The 16,258-nt window shown below is 54.7% G+C and overlaps 6 protein-coding genes across 6 annotated transcripts; 4 read left to right on the top strand and 2 right to left on the bottom strand.

Annotated features, from left to right (window-relative positions):
- Window positions 1-214: 214 nt before the first annotated feature.
- Window positions 215-2,151, top strand: J4E86_011351 (uncharacterized protein; the record flags this gene model as incomplete). Its single annotated transcript, XM_051451843.1, has 3 exons — window positions 215-331; window positions 494-632; window positions 683-2,151. 3 exons carry the CDS (start codon window positions 215-217, stop codon window positions 2,149-2,151), a joined length of 1,725 nt encoding a protein of 574 aa, XP_051296974.1.
- A 3,756-nt stretch (window positions 2,152-5,907) lies between these two features.
- J4E86_011350 (uncharacterized protein) lies at window positions 5,908-7,445 on the bottom strand (the record flags this gene model as incomplete). Its single annotated transcript, XM_051451842.1, has 5 exons — window positions 5,908-6,544; window positions 6,599-6,879; window positions 6,929-7,044; window positions 7,093-7,260; window positions 7,319-7,445. The coding sequence occupies 5 exons, from the start codon at window positions 7,443-7,445 to the stop codon at window positions 5,908-5,910; spliced, it is 1,329 nt and encodes a 442-aa protein (XP_051296973.1).
- Window positions 7,446-9,930: 2,485 nt separating this feature from the next.
- J4E86_011349 (uncharacterized protein) lies at window positions 9,931-12,112 on the top strand (the record flags this gene model as incomplete). Its single annotated transcript, XM_051451841.1, has 5 exons — window positions 9,931-10,155; window positions 10,255-10,424; window positions 10,530-10,656; window positions 10,705-11,082; window positions 11,132-12,112. The coding sequence occupies 5 exons, from the start codon at window positions 9,931-9,933 to the stop codon at window positions 12,110-12,112; spliced, it is 1,881 nt and encodes a 626-aa protein (XP_051296972.1).
- A 686-nt stretch (window positions 12,113-12,798) lies between these two features.
- Window positions 12,799-14,337, bottom strand: MMM1 (ERMES complex subunit mmm1; the record flags this gene model as incomplete). Its single annotated transcript, XM_051451840.1, has 2 exons — window positions 12,799-14,233; window positions 14,279-14,337. 2 exons carry the CDS (start codon window positions 14,335-14,337, stop codon window positions 12,799-12,801), a joined length of 1,494 nt encoding a protein of 497 aa, XP_051296971.1.
- A 215-nt stretch (window positions 14,338-14,552) lies between these two features.
- J4E86_011347 (uncharacterized protein) lies at window positions 14,553-14,837 on the top strand (the record flags this gene model as incomplete). The annotated part of the gene is made up of 1 exon (XM_051451839.1): window positions 14,553-14,837. The coding sequence occupies one exon, from the start codon at window positions 14,553-14,555 to the stop codon at window positions 14,835-14,837; it is 285 nt and encodes a 94-aa protein (XP_051296970.1).
- A 209-nt stretch (window positions 14,838-15,046) lies between these two features.
- Window positions 15,047-16,239, top strand: J4E86_011346 (uncharacterized protein; the record flags this gene model as incomplete). Its single annotated transcript, XM_051451838.1, has 3 exons — window positions 15,047-15,172; window positions 15,225-16,076; window positions 16,126-16,239. 3 exons carry the CDS (start codon window positions 15,047-15,049, stop codon window positions 16,237-16,239), a joined length of 1,092 nt encoding a protein of 363 aa, XP_051296969.1.
- Window positions 16,240-16,258: the final 19 nt, after the last annotated feature.

Genomic DNA, 16,258 nt, shown 5'->3' with positions numbered 1-16,258 from the left:
AATGTAACTGAAAAGTCGATGTGTAAGCTCCGAAACGTCGTGGATGTATTCGCCTTGGCGCTGTCATGTTCCTGAGCTCGCGCGCTTGAGCCACGTTCCTAGCTTGCCTTGACCAACGAACAACCGCGTCGACATGGAAGAGCGAGCGAGACAACGACTCCCTTAATTCACGACTTCACGCGCGCAGTAGATTGCGGCTAATTCCTTCGCGACCATGGACATCATACAGGCCGTCTCCGGCTACATCACCAAGATGGTGTTGGTCGGGGACAGCGCTGCGACAGGCACCTCCGCGGCCAAGATGAAGATCCTCCTCCTCGACAACGAGACTGTGGGTTTGTCTGCTCTCCCAGGTGCCTGTACACACGTTACTCATACTGCTTAGGTCCCCATCGTATCCACTGCGACGACACAATCCGCCCTCCTCAACCATGAAGTCTACCTCACTGAGTACCGCACCCTCGTGATCCATGATGCAATGCACGGCTAACAGGTCGGCAGCCGCCTCGACAACCCAAAGCGGGAGAAGATGCGCCATCTTCGCTGCCTATGCTTTGTACGACCGTCGCCCGAGTCTATCCAGAACCTCATCGAAGAGCTGCGAGAGCCCAAGTACGGGGAATACAACATCTGTACGCGCCTGGAAGAACACGGCGCTACGTACGCGTGCTGATGCAGACAGACTTCAGTAATATAATCAAAAAGTCCTCGTTGGAGCGCCTCGCCGAAGCAGACGACCACGAAGTCGTACGCGCTATCCAAGAATACTTCGCCGACTTCCTCGTCATAAATCCCGACCTCATGTCGCTCAACCTCGGATTTCCCGACCATCGGATATGGAGCACGAGCCCGGATGCGTGGAACCAGGATGCGCTACAAAGGTCGACCGAGGCAGTCATGGCCTTACTTCTGTCGCTGAAGAAGAAGCCCTTGATACGATACCAGAAGAACAGCCTGCTCGTCAAGAAGCTGGCGACCGAGGTTCGCTATCACATGACACAGGAAGAGCAACTGTTCGACTTCCGCAAGACAGATACCCCGCCTATACTTTTAATTGTCGACCGAAGAGACGATCCGGTGACACCGCTGTTGACGCAATGGACGTATCAGGCCATGGTTCACGAGCTGCTCGGAATACACAACGGACGGGTGGACCTACGCGACGTGCCGGAGATACGTCCCGAGCTCAAGGAGATTGTGTTATCGCAGGAGCAGGACCCGTTCTTCAAGAAGAACATGTATCTTAACTTCGGTGATTTAGGGCAAAACGCAAAAGAGTACGTCGAGCAGTTCGCGTCAAAGCAGCAGGGATCGCAAAAGCTCGACTCTATTGCCGATATGAAGCGCTTCATCGAGGACTTTCCCGAGTTCCGCAAGCTTTCCGGCAACGTCACTAAGCACGTCACACTTGTCGGCGAATTGAGCAGACGAGTTGGCGAGGAGAGTCTACTGGACATAAGTGAGCTCGAACAGAGCCTGGCATGTACAGACAACCATTCCAACGACGTCAAATCGCTGCAAAGGATCATCCAAGATCCAAAGGTCCCGGCGAACAACAAGCTCCGGCTGGTTGCCATCTACGCGTTGCGCTACTCAAAGACGTCGTCAAACTCCACAGCTATGCTGCTCGACTTGCTCGCTGTTGCGGGTGGACTGTCACGGCATCGCATCAACCTCATCACAAAGCTGTTGACCTACCATGACTCGCTGCAAGCGACTACGGCGGCAGGTGGAGTGCCGGACCTTTTCCAACCTGGGTCTTTCTTCGGAGGTGCCCGAGATCGACTCAAGGGCTTGAAGGGTGTTGAGAACGTCTACACACAGCACTCGCCTCGCTTAGAAGCTACGTTGCAGGACATGATCAAGGGTCGCTTAAGCCAGCAGCTGTACCCTTTCGTCGAGGGTGGCGGATCGACAAAGGACAAGCCGCAGGACATCATTGTCTTCATGGTCGGCGGCGCAACATACGAGGAAGCTAAGATGGTTGCGCAAGTCAATGCTAGTTCGCCAGGTATTCGAGTCGTGCTCGGCGGCACCACTGTGCACAATAGCACTTCCTTCTTGGAGGAAGTAGAAGATGCCGTCGACTCGTGGCCCGAGCCTCCCGCTACATCAGCTGCGGCTCGCCTGAAGAGAGAAGTAGGTAGATAGTCGATATCGTCTTGCGAGAGCGAAGCAATGATTCGGGAGTTGGGCGTCGAGTGGCATCAAATGCAGGTTCATATTACACGGGTTGATAGAGTTGCCTCATGAATACCACAATCATCTCAATAGAGTTCGTCAGCACAGCCCGCAATGAGTGCACCTCATACAAGGAAAAAACTGAACACCCAGGAGCCTACGCCGCCGTTAGGCCACCAACTTCGCAAGCTTTTATCTTGATGTAGGCTCTTGGGTGTTCGGTTTTTCCCTTGAATGGAGTGACTGCAGCACAGTGCATGCCCCGCGCTAAGGGTCGAGATGCATCCCACCAAGGCCCACATCATTCGTTTCAAGCCGGCCCTGAACAGCAGCGCGGCCTATAGGTCGCAGTCAGCAATCAATTGTTGGGCGGTACCTGCATGACTCCGAAGGCGGCGAAAAGTCTGCTAACCTGCTCAGAGCCAAGACGATGCGACAAGGCTGAACACGTGCATCATCACCAACAGGTGTTAAAGTCATCGGGGTTCCCTTACGGGCCGACATCCGATCGCTCACTCCACCACCTCAGCCACCTTCCAACCTCACCCACACATGGCGCGAAAATGAGGATTGCGAGACATGCCAGAACAAGGACAGGTCTTGCAGTCTCGAGTGGTCCGCCGGAGAAATCCACGCCCCATCAACAGCTGCGTTGAATGCCGCACCCGGAAGTCGCGATGCTCCAAGACGCACCCTTGCCAGAACTGCACAGCCTTCGGGCGCGAGTGCGTCTTCATCACCGTCCCTGAGAGCGCTGCGCGCAAGAAAGAGAGGGAGCAGAGAGAGCGCGCGCAGAGTAAGAGCGGCGCTGGTGTCACCATCCCGGACTGGACCAAGAACCTCCCCGTGCGCACGCAGAGTAGTGCCAGTGTGCATGATGGGTACGAGAATGCGAACTCGGTCGACACCACCACGCCTGGCACGCCTCCGCGAGACTATGAATGGGAAGCCTACCAGCAGGATGTCGAGCCCGAAACGGATGCCTGGGAGAGACTGCCCGCAGAGCCTGAAGAGACGCAGGACGATGTGTACGAGGACGAGAATGACGATGAAGATCAGATTGCGACGGATCTCACGATTCGAATCGGGAGGATGATCATTTGTGAGAATGTCACCGGATTTTTCCGCCCCCAATACGCCGAAGAGGTACTTTTTGCCCTGTCCTCATCTTTTGTCCCGCGTTCACGTTGCCTTCCCATGACCGCAGACTGAATTGTTGTGTAGCTCGGCAAGCTTCTGTCTGAGAGCTTCACCCCGTCGTCATCAGTCACGGGCCAGAGAGCGACACAGTCGTCTGCTCTGCTGTCCGCAGAACAGATGCCGTCCCTTGCACCATCGCTAAACCTGCTGCTAGGTGGCTCGCTGCCTCTACATCAAAACAACGATGTGGAAGTACCGCAGCTACCGACTAAGATGGAAGCAGAGGGACTACTACAGCGATACACAGAAGCTGTCAGCCCTCTTGCGCACGTGTTGCATCTTCCGTCGTTCAAGCGCATGTTTGACCGCTTCTGGATGAATCTTGAGATTGGGAATCCCAACCAAAATTCATGTACTGCCTTGATATTGGCCGTGTGCATGGCTGCTGCGGCGTCTGTATCGCCTCTGCAAGCCAAGTCGCAGTTTGGCATCACAAAAGAGGACCTGTTCTTGCGCTTACAAAAAGCTACGGAGCGGGCATTGCTTCGTGCTAACTGGGCGAAGACGTCCAATATACGGACTTTGCAAGCTTTGACGATCTATTTGGTACTTGAATCGACATTCTTGTTAAAATTCGAGCATACTAACATATACAGATACCCCTCTGTCGAGCGCAGATATCTCGAGCGACGTCTGTCGTAGTTGGTGCTCTGGTTCGCCTAGCACAATGTATAGGCATACATCGCATGAGCCACAGCTCAGCCAACAGCCTAACACCTCTACAGCGACACGTTCGATCGCTCTTGTGGTACCAAATCTGCTTCTTAGACTTCAAGACAGCCGAAGCGCAAGGGCCCCATCCATCCATTCGATCAGACGATTTCGACATTGCGCTCCCGTTAAATGTAGATGACGACGTCTTTGAGTTTGGCAGTGCAAAATGGCAACAACACCCCGCCTCCACCACCGGCTGGTCAGACGTCACTTTATCGCTGATACGCTACGAATGCAACGAGATCCACCGTCTCATCTTTCGCGGCAGAATTGAGATGGACCGCAAGCACATCACCCTTCACGATCTACGCGCCCGCGTAGAAGCCAAGAAACGTCAAATCCAAAGCAAATACCTGCAGTACCTAGACGCCAACGTCCCCATTCAACGATACGCAGGCCTTGTAGCAACACTACTGATGTCTCGTTGCGACTCGATGCTACTCTACCGGCACCTCCCACAAACCTCTCTGCAACCGCGCTCAGAATCCGAAAACCGCCTCCGCGACGTCCTCCTCACAGCCGCCCTGACCACGCTCGAAATCGGCGCAACGCTAGACACACTGCCCTCGCTCTCGGCATGGGCCTGGTACTCAACGACCTACCAACAATACCACGCCGTCCTCCTCCTCCTCACCGAACTCTACCGCACGCCCGACCTCCCGCGAAAAGAGCGCATGGCCACAATCATCGACCACATCTTCGGACACTGCTACGGCGTCGGCGTCCGAGAACGCTGCTCCGACCTCCTCTTCACCGTCAAAGAAAACCTAGAAGCCTTCTACGTAATGAAAGGCTTCAACAAAAAGCGCCAACAAATCGCTCCCCAGCAACATCCCACGCTCCAGCCCCTCCCTTCCTTCGGCGGCTCCGTAACGAGTCCCGCGTTTGGCGCGCAGCAGACGCCGAATAATATGCATGGCCATTTGCAGAGGACGCCTACGTCTGGTACGCTGGATGGCTTGAATGTGGATTTCGATAGTATACTCGGGAGCTTGAATGGTGGAGGCGGCGGTGGCGGTGGTGGGGCTGGTGCTGGGTCGGCGGAGGATTACGATGTCTGGGGTGGTATGAGCGCTGGTGCGGGTCAGGATACGGGTGCTATTTTTGTGCCGGTGGATACGGGGCATCATGCTGAGTTTGGGACTACGAGCCCGAATGGGGGGTTGCAGCAGTGGGTAAGTCATCTTTAGGTCTTTGTGATGGTTGGCCAAATGTGAGGGAATTGTGCTAATGTGCGTCTAGGAGAACTGGAATTTCCCACCTCAACAGCAGAAGTACGAGCATTAATGGGTTGGTGCAGTGTGGTGTTTACGGAGAATGCTCGTGTTCGAATAACGCGAGTAGTATATATCTGGCTAGTCTGTTGATTGAAATAGACACGAGTTCATCTCAACTTCACGAATGTTTCTGGTCGTATCAAAATCTCACTCATCCTGAGTCTTCATCGACTGTACACATGCACATTCACTTCGCTTCTTTGATTGCTTAAGAGATGTATTGAGGTTGAGCCCTAGCATCGTTGCTACAATTGAACTTGCGTCTGAAGCTCGACACGTAGACGCTGTGATAAGTTCCACCCAGCTCCAAAACGCCACGACACTGGTGCTTGATGTTCCCTCCAATGTAACGCCATATACGCCGAACCGCACTGCAGTCGAGAATGCAGACCTGATTTTCCGCCAAGCGAGTCGTGAACAGCATGTCGATACGTCAAATGTTGGCATCACCAGCTGGTGTTCCTGACAGTGGAAGACATGAGCTTTACGACAAACTTGTTAGCCAAAGAGAAAGACAAGAGGAAGATGGCAAGGGCTAGTAGCGTGCTACTTGAGATTCACTCAACGCACTTCGCTTCATTGGCGGCGGAGGTGGCGGTGGCTTCTTCGCCCTCGATGGAGGTGGTGGCGGAGGTGCCTTCTTGCCGCCGTTGGTCGCCTGCTCACCCGCCTGGGACCAACTCGCTGCTCGCGACATTACGCCGCCGCGCCCACTGCCAACAGATGACGAGGTATCGGGGCTAGGTGGCGATCGATCACGGTCACGTCTATATCCGTTTCCGTTGGCTGGCGCATAATCGTCTTCGTAGTCGTCAGCAAACGTGTTCTGTTGGCTGGCGCTAGCTTGTCGGACTGGACGGAGATTTGTTCGGCCGGAGGATATGACGGAGGAATCAGTGGGGACGCGGGACAGTCGGCGGGCAGGGGAGTCGTCTCGGTAGCCGTTATTGTTCTCGTATGTCGAAGTGCGGCTAAGAGAGGGGCGTAGGGAGTAGCCACCGGGCGACTGCTCGGGGCCAGGGGAGCGGCTTCGCTGGGACGAAAGCTTAGGAATGGTCATGCGAGCGGGCTCAGGTTCAGGTTCTTCTTCGACTGGGTTGAAGCGCTCTGCGTAGCCGTGTGCGGTATTGGATCGGGAGCGCGCGGGGCGGCTAGGCATAGCCCTGGTGTCCCTGTGTCATGTGTCAGAAATGTGCTAGGTCTTATGCTGATCGGAATGTCCTCACCTAGCCGGCCATTCCCGCTTGACGTTGAGCAGAATCTCACGACAGCGGTCGTAGTAGCTCAGTTCTGCCTCGAGGAAAGCAGTAAGGTCCTGGACCATGTCGACTTCGGACTCCTTGATGTCCTGCATCCTCCGGAAGACCTCTTCGCTGGTCTCCTCGTATTTGGCCTTTTGGGCACGTAGTTCCTCCTCCATGCGGAAGTCTTCCTTCTTCGTCTTCTGCATCTTGGCGAGGGAGGTGTCATAGGCCAGACGGCGTGTCTCGAGCTTCTTGCGGGTAGACTGAGACGAATTAGCTTCCATGCCCACAATTGATCTGATGTTGCCGTACCTGGTACTCCTTCATCTGGATCAGGGAGCGTTCAAGACCCTCGAGCCATGATGACGTAGCCCCTTGGACATACGTTTCCTGTACTCGCGCCAGACGTTCGTTTGCTCGACCCAGTGCTGCTGATAGTTAGTACGCAGACAGGTGCGATTGGCGTGGAAACGCACAAGACAGGCAATTGCCAAACTCCGAGTCGGGCTCAAAGTCCTCGCCGTGGGTCACCATGGAGGAACCCAGATGGCCACCTGGTAGCTGCTTCTCCTTGTCGGCGCCCTCTGCGCGCTTGGAAAGCGACTTGACGTAGACAGCCATTGCGCCGTGCATCTTGTCCATGCCTGGAAAAGTGTCAGTATGTAAGGCTGGAGCTGCTGCAGGGCGCGGATTCGTGCATACCCTCATGACGCAGGTTCATTTCCACTTCGAGCGCCTTGAACTCGTCGGAGAGACCAGTACGGGCCTCTGCGCCCATCTTCTCGTTCGTCCATTGCTTCAGGCGGTCGAATTTCTTGTTGATGTTCATGATTGCGGTGCGGTGTGCGTGGGTGTCGTAGGGAAGCGTGCAAGCAGCAGAATGACGAGGGGGCTGCGGCGTGCGTAACAAGATATGGGCCGTGTGCAGGGTACAGCTATCGATACCACCAGGGAGGCAGGCGCGGGACGATCAACACCCGGCGACAGAGACCAAGTGGTGCAAAGTAAGGAACAGAGGAATGGATAAGAAGAGGAATGGATGCCACGAGATAATACAAGTCAGGAGGGAGATTTCGCAATGGCGGGCGTCCTACGGCAAAAGTTGAGAGCCAACGCGTGTCAATATACAGCAGCAGGCTAAGCAGGCGCGACCCTGACCCATTATTCCAGAAACCACAGACCGTCTGGGTGCCCTCCAACGGCGATCAGCGTCGCCCAAAGACGCGGCCCAGCCAGTCCTGACACAGCGGGACGACATGTCGCTATTCCGGGGTTTGCCGCCCTAATGCTTCCGCCGCCGCCCCATCTACTCACCACAGCCAACCCCTCCACTATCGCCTTTTGTAGGCATGCCCCCCGTTTCACCCGTCTTGCCATACATTGAGCACCGTTCTATTCCTGGCAGCCTCCGTCATGGTTTGCGCAATCAGGCTCCGTCTCATGGATGCTGAGTTTCACCCTCGCCACCGTACCAAGGAAGCGTCTTTCTTAGCTACTCTCCATCCTCTGCCCGACTTCACCGAGCAAATCACCGGAATCAGCAGTAGGCTCCTGTTCGGATCCTCTCCTATCGCGCAGCAATGGGCATTCGATAGACCTACAGAAGCGCATGTTGGCTGTCTAGTGCGCCGTCCAGACTCTTCAATATGCAGCCATTAAGGACGCGAACCCAATCTCCTTCCTTTATCAGGTCAAGCGGTCTTTTCGGCAAGCGCGATATATCACCTGGCCTCTGAAAGCAACGCGATATAGCTGGAAAGCAATCCTTCTACAGTGTAAGCTACCTTGGCATATGCAGTCAATGTGCTCGCCATCTCACACGATCGCACTGCGAGCATCCGCTCATCACGCTTGCAGCGTCTGTTCATGTCAAGAAACTTTTGTCGTATTGCATTCATTACTCACGACATCAATAAAGACTGACAGGAAATCGAGACAACATGTCCTAATCTGCCTCGAAACGATTACCTTCCAGCTCGCCCCGCCATACAAACCGCGTGCACGTGACTTGACAAGCGCCGTCTCTTCGGCCAGCTGGAACTTCAACCTCAAGTTCGCGTCTCTCCTCAGCCAAGGCAACACCACTTCAACTGCGCTCTCGCATTCGCTTGTATTCTGCGCAGTCGGCTTCTTTCGGCGCATTGTTTGCTCAAACTAGGTTTCTTCATTTCCAAAATGTCCTGTCCGCCTCGAATCATACGAACGAATTTGATTCATTTCTGATCGCGCTACATCATCGCGCAATGATTTCATTGCTAGGGAAGGTGCCGTGAGGACGTTTACCACAAGGAGTTGACAGACATGCGCTGCAACTTCAGGACTGGGCGGACTAGCCCGAAGTTGCGACGAAAAGCGCGACGCACATGGGCGCGCCTGCAGCCAACACGTAACGCTTGCGAACTCGAAGACACTCCCAGTGTTCTTAGGGGTACATTACCCGGTGTCGCCTTCCTTTCATCTATTTGACATCTGTTGCGACGCCTATTCAAGTCAAGAGGAGGACCGAATGGGCAGAGGCTGACCTATGCTTATGAGCAACACCAGGGCATCTGTGGAAGGTCTCGCGCTTTAGTCGCGACGTTGACATGACCACTTGTCGAGCGTTCCCCCGCCCGATCAGCGCTTTCAAAGGGACCTACCGGCCACATCAGCACAACCGCCCTAAATCTGAAAACCGACATTGCGCAGTGGAGCGCATTCAAGCAACGAAAACCTGACACAGCTCAGTCTCGCCGGTACACTTGCACCTCGAATTGTGACTGCGCGTCTCGAATCATGTCTTAGACAAGTGCCCTCGACCCCCTTCTGGGCCTGGAACAGAACATTAAGAAACAATGGTAGGGTATTTATAAGCCGCTGACTCTCTTAACAACAGCATTATGAGTTGGGCGAGATGCAGCCATACAATCAGACTTGTGAGCAGGAGGTTCTGGTGGAAGCTGTGGTGAAGAGACGGCACGCTTGATAGCTGCCCTTGGCCGTGGTCTCACTATATGCGAATTGGGATATCGCTGTAGCACTTCGCGAACATCACGTATATAGCCGAATCAAACTCCCAGACTACAGAAGTTGCCCTGATCCCATCGCTGCTCTGATATTGCTACCTTGTGATGCTTGGTCTGTCAAACAAAGATGCCCTGATGAATGTGCTCATTTTCCTGCATTACAGGGACCCAATCAGTCGATCTTTGGGCTAGCGAAAGTAGCATTACCTCATGCCTGCCTAACCGTGCTCTGTTCGTAGTTCCTCTCCTCGTCCCGCAACTGCAGCCGCAACTACCACCACCAACATCAACCCCCAAACACCACCAACCATGGCCGATTCCGATTCTTCGCTGTCCTCTGCGCCCCCGACCGACGACGAGATGGAGGTCGAGGTTTCAGAAGCAAGCGCTGCAAAGGCCGTACCTCAGAAAAAGAAGAAGAAGAATGGCACAATCTTGACCTTTTTCAAGCATCGCTCGCCCTCGCCGCCTCCAAGGAAACGAGCGCCTTCTCCACCGCATGAGGCCGTACCAGAGGATAATCCAGACATTGCTGTACGTGTTGGACGCGTCCGTCGCGTCGTGACGCGCCGCATTGCACCGCAATCGCGCATAAATCCTCCACCCAGACATCGCTAATGCCATGCGCTATAGTTCATTGTAATGTTTCGGTCGCGCTTCAACGAAGCCTTTCCTCGCGGTTCGCCTCACGTAGGGCCTCAAGACATCGAACAGGGTGTCGCGGAGGAGACGCCGTCCGCCGATGTCGAAGGCTTACTATGCGCCCTGCTCGGGCTCGTCCTCAATCGCAAGAAACCTGTCGAGTCAGTCTGACCCCTTTGCTCTTCAAAAAGACATATTCTCCGGTCGCGTAGGCCTTACAGAGCGGATGGCATAGTGCACGCGCTGACAAGTTGTGTGTTCTACAGGAAGGGTCACTACGGTCGCGCCCTCGAAGAGGCCATCCAAACCCAAAAATCACAATGGCCCACCAAATGGACTGGCAACCCCCTCAGTGGCGGTCGCAACTTCAACACAATGACAGCGGAAGAACGGGTAAGTCGCCGTCTGTCCTGATATCGCCAGATGCTAACTGTCGCCCAGATCACCCTCCTCCACTCTCTCTGCCTCTGGAGCCTCAACCAAAACGAGCAAGTCAAGATCATGATCAATACCGCATACAAGTCCCGCACTACCAAGGACAAACAAGATACAAACATCCCGTTGTCGGTACAAGCGTGGGGTCGCGATGGTGACAAACGCCGGTACTACCTGGTCGAAGGGCAGAATGACACCCACTTTCGCATCTACCGCGAGAGCGATCCCAAACTCAAGAACGTACAGTGGATCAGTGTCGCTGGCTCAATCGATGAGCTAAGAGCGCTTGCGACGAAGCTGGAAGAAGTAGACGGACACAAAGAGGCCAAGGCACTCGGCGAGCGCATGCTCAACGCTGTGCCACGATTCGAGGCTTCAGAAAACGTATGTCCTCGTTTCTTCTATACATTGTCTTGTGCTAATAACCATGCAGAAACGCAAGCGACGAGAGTACACCCGTCAGCGCAAAGACGCTTTCACGCGCCCAGAACTCGGTTTCTCCCTATACGAAGGCCGCACCCGTGGCAAGCGCCAACGATATACGTTTGATGAAGAGGACGATTTTGACTCGGACAATACATCTGTACGTCGGTCAGGGCGGCAGTCAGGCCGCGACACACCCGCTGCGCCTTCTGGTCCTACTGTCACCGCCAGCGGCCGACAGGTCCGGTCTCGAGCAACAGGCTTATACGGTGAGACACTACTCAGTGGACAAGCTACCGATCACCCATCGCCTGCAACTGGCGATTACATACGGTCTGATGTGTCTGAGGAACCACAGTCAGGCCCTGGCCGATCAACCCGCGCCGCCAACAGGGGTACCGCCAACGGCCGCTCACTGAACCGGACAGTAGATTCCGAAGATGAGGAGGATGCGACATCTTGGGACGGTGGAGATGATGACGAGGAAGAGCCAGATCAGATGGAGCTCGACGATGATGAAGACGATGCGGCGGAGGATTCGTCAGATGAAGAGGAGGAACCACACAGCCTCATGGTCACCCTGCGTTACCGGAAAGGCGCAACTGATGGCTCTGCTGCTCCCAATCAAGACGCACCCATGGCAAATGGCGTCGACCACGATGCTACTGCTGCGACACTAGGCGACACAGGCGCGCCCAAACAGCCCGAAATTGCGCCTGCCCCAGAAACCTCAGCTCTCACATCCGAGCCCAGTTCCAACATGAACGGGATCTCCCAACCTGTCGTCCCCGTTGCAAACCAACAGCTTCCTACAGGCAACCCAGAAGCGCTCCCCAAACTCGATGGCTTCTTCTCCGCCCCAACGCCGCCGTACAGCGCCCCAGAGGAAGCACCAAAACACCAGACTCCCGTTGACGTCTCTACCAATTCTTATGAGGCAGCTCCACCACCGCAACATCCCACACCTGCTCCGACCGCCAGCTGGCAATAGACCTGCCTGCGCACTTAATCAAGCCGTTTTCTCATGCATGCTACACATCATTTCCCAAATGCCATGTGCGGTTGTCTTCAATTCAATTTTATCCGCGTTTTTCTTTCCCTGTCTTGTACCGTCCCTGTCATAGCTAGAGAAAGACAGATACCCATGGCGTTTTCCATTTCTTTACCTCCTGTACCTGAAGATGGGAGGTGAGATTAAGGTGTTGTCTCTCGTCGGATTAGCGTTGTGTTAGGATACGTACGGGCATCGGATGTCTACGTTCATGTTGGGTGCTGCTCATGAGTGGTAGACAATGGCACTTCTACACAAAGGAAATGATTGCCTGGGTGACTGGGATACAGACACTCGATAGGCACTGAGGGAAGTGTGAGAGGAGAAGTTCAATAAATGCAACTTGTGTTGTCATTATGAGCAGCTGTGCGATTGTGTTGTGATGCTACTTGTGAACCAGGTATAGGCACTGTATCGTGAGCTTCATATCTAGCGAAGCTCACCATACTGTGCCTATACCTGGGCATACGTCTTGCTTCAGCCACATCAGGTCCATACCTAATCAAATAGATCTGAACCTGATGCGCCGAAAGCAAGACGTATGCTTTCGCTCCACAACGCCGCCGCCGCTACTGGTATTATATACATTCAGTCATGTCATCATACACATACATCCATTTCACGCTTCACCTCGGTAAAGCGCCCGGTATGGCTCCCGCAATGCCCGTCGTAGTCCGACTCTGCAGTTTGGGTCTACCAGACCCCTTGGGCCGGTCTCTCTGCTCGCCGCGCCACCGCATGCCGTCTTCCCGGGTATTCCTACTCTGGCTACGCGAGTCCGTTGCACTGGGTTTTCTAACCCCAGCTCTAATCTCCGCCTCTCGCATCTTCTGGCCTTCTGCTTCTATGCGCTCTTCTAGGGTGGCGTTTTCGGCGATGGGGCTGGGGATGAAGGATGTTGAGCCGGGAGCTGTGCCGTTTCCTTCCATGACGGCGATTTCGTCGTCCTCATCCTCTTCGTTGTCGCCGGCGGCTGCGTCGGCGTCTTCGGTGGCTCCGCCTCGTGTGTTGTGTTTGCGGGGCCAGAGTGAGGGGAGCACGATCTGCTGGAAGCGGGGCTCTACGGCTCGTTCGTCGAACCAGGCGTGGACGCGGGATTCGATGAGCTGGGCGATCTTGGGTACGTCTTGGAGGCGTGATCGCGAACCGACTAGAGAACGCACGGAGAGGTCGAGGCGGTAGTCGTCTAGGAAGGTGAAGGCTAAAGTGGTGGGACGGTGTGGTGGGGCGCCTGATGAGGATGCTGGACGACTCGGCGAGGAACCTCGGTGTGTGTTTGATGTTGGCGATGGCATGGGCGCGGTGGTTGGTGGAGGCGAGGAGGAGGGTATGAAGGACACGGCGAGGGTCCCTGAGAATCGTACAATGCTCACAGCGAGCGCGACTGGCAAGACTGCGGACATGGGTTTGGGCCAGTTCAGGTTCAGTGTCGTCTCTACACCGATGGTAATAACATCGCTCAGATCAACGTCCATGCGCGCTTGCAGTCTCTCCTTCTCATCTGTATTGCCTGGCCCGTACCAGAATCCGTCTTCTGCTGGCATGACTCTGCAGTTGCTGAAGATGGGGAACTCGTCACCCAATGCTATCTCCGTCACCCTGATCTCGCCAATCCAGTCCGGCTTGCTGCCCGTGTTCAAGATGTCGGTGAGCGAAGTAAGGATCGCATCGTCTTGTCGTGCGTCAGCTCGCAGCTGTGCGATTGTTTGCGCAATGAGCACATTGAACCAGTCTAAGCTCTCTGGTTGGTGTCCCTTTACGTTGTAATACGTCTTCGCGAGGATAGTCTGTATGCTTGGGCCTCCCCTGCTCTCCTCGCCTTTTCGTATTATACTTCTCGATGGCTTATGCCGTAAGGAGAGAGACGTCGAGTTTGCGCGCGTTCTCAATTGCTTATACGACTGTTGGTGTGCCAAAGTTCGAGCTCGGCGGAGCGAGTTGAGATGCAATGCGCGGTCGTCGGCGGACGGTGGCTCTCCGAAGATGAAGAACTTTATGAAGCAGAACATCAAAATCGCAATCGAAAGCTGTCCAAGTAGGAACCCTTGTGTAAAGGAGAGTCTATGGTAGGTTAGCGGGGTCTCTGCATTTGATGGGCAACTGTACGATGACGAGCCGCCCTGTGTGACGGGCAGCGCCACGGGCGTGGGCACTGATTTGACCATAGTCGCGACTGGGGAATTGCTACCGCGTTGACAATTGCATATTGGGTGTGGATGGTGATTTCGAGCAGAGGCTGAAAGACGTAATTGTGCATCGGGACCTTGGAAGGATGCCGACCTAGCCATATCGATAAGCCTCCTAATCACTCCACGCCCATCTCCGCAGCCCCGAGGTCTCCCCAGACTCAGACCCGCGACGAGGCACGACTCTACCTAGGATGCCCCTTCTCTCCAAGGTCGTCACCTTTAGGACCCCCACCAACCGCGCCGCTGCCATTAAGGCGAACAGAGTCATCCGATCCATCAAGAGTAGATACCGCGCCCAGGCCTTCCTGTTCCTCGCGTACCACTTCTTCCTCACGTCGCCTATGCACCTCGACATCTTCATCATGTTCTTCATCCTCGTCAGCAACTTCATGAACCGGCAACAGGCCTTTCCCAGCCAATTGGTCATCGAGGGGCTCCGCTTCCTGATCGACGAGAGGAGGTTCATCATGCCTTGAGTGCTAGTCCTACCAAGCCTCACTTCCGACGCGACACCGAAATACCCTGGATTACTCGCGTACACACATCAAGTGCGCGACGTGGCTTCGTTGCCCCTTCACCTGAACCAGACGGAGATAGCGGCAGTTGCAAGTCCGATTGGTTGCCAAGCTCCCCACCTCTGGACCAGTTCAAGATCGCATACCATTGTAGCGTCTTCAACCTCCTTATGGATTTCGATACCCAGAGTCAGAGCCTCTCGCCAGGCGCTGCAACTCACAACCCCAATCTCATCCTTCCAGCAACTTGCGACCCACCATCTGAGCACAATCCGCCCAAGCGAGCAGTATGGATAGTAGGTCATCAAGCATGCTGCCTTGATCTCGATAGCTGACATCTTCCTTTAGGTCTTCGGAGCGACCGGTCACATGGGACGATCCCTCGTTCGAGCGATACTAGCGCACGGCGACCAATGCACCGCGGTGGGATGGACTGAAGAGAACACACCTGAACAGATGGATAAGTGGAAGAGCAGAAACTGCTTGGGCTTGCTATGCGATGTCAGAGTGCGCGAGACAGTGGATCAGGTCATCAGGAAGAGCATCGAATACTGGGGCCAGGTGGATGTCATAGCGAACAGCACCGGCTACGGCGTCATAGCAGCATGCGAGGATCAGGACGAGTACGACCTGCGCAATCAATTCACCACAAACTTCCTCGGAACCCTACACATCTTGCAACTCTCCCTCCCCTACTTTCGCTCACAAAACTCCGGTCGATACCTCATATTCTCATCCACGGCTGGAGCCCTTGGCGTGCCTGGCCTCGGCCCGTATTGTGCGACCAAGTACGCTGTGGAAGGACTAATAGAGTCGATGTTGTACGAAGTCGATATATTCAACATCAAAGCAACACTGGTCGAACCTGGACATGTTCGATTGGACGAGCCAGATGACAACATATTACCACCCAGCTATACTTCGATGCCCGTTCCAGGAACAGGTCCGCCGAAGCCGAAACGTTACGGTCATTTCTTCGTGAAACCGAACCCCAGCGAGCCCTACTCGGGACTGACAAGCCCCGCGCAACACGCGCGACGGATGGTACAGTGGCTGAACGACAGACAGCCGGTGAGCGCAGTGAAGAGCGCAGAGTTGGTGTGGCAACTGGGTCATTGCAGCTATCCTCCGTTGCGGTTGATTTTGGGTAGCTACGCGGTGGAAAGTATTCGCGACAGACTGAAGAGCATCACTGAAGAGGTAGGCATTATCCTTTTTTTGCTACGCCTAACATATTGACTCTTCACAGATCGAGGACTGGAAACATCTCTCGTTCCCTGTTTCTATGCCTCCGGAAGACGAGGACGGAAAGGATAATCTCAAAGAGGAGCAGGAGCAAGACGACGAACATATGCAGGACTGAATAGGAATGTCCGCTATTG

This window comes from Alternaria arbusti (genome assembly GCF_024043155.1).
Source record: "Alternaria arbusti strain BMP 1465 chromosome Unknown scaffold_33, whole genome shotgun sequence".
Classification (NCBI taxonomy): domain Eukaryota; kingdom Fungi; phylum Ascomycota; class Dothideomycetes; order Pleosporales; family Pleosporaceae; genus Alternaria; species Alternaria arbusti.
This window is presented reverse-complemented; position numbering and strand designations above follow the sequence as displayed.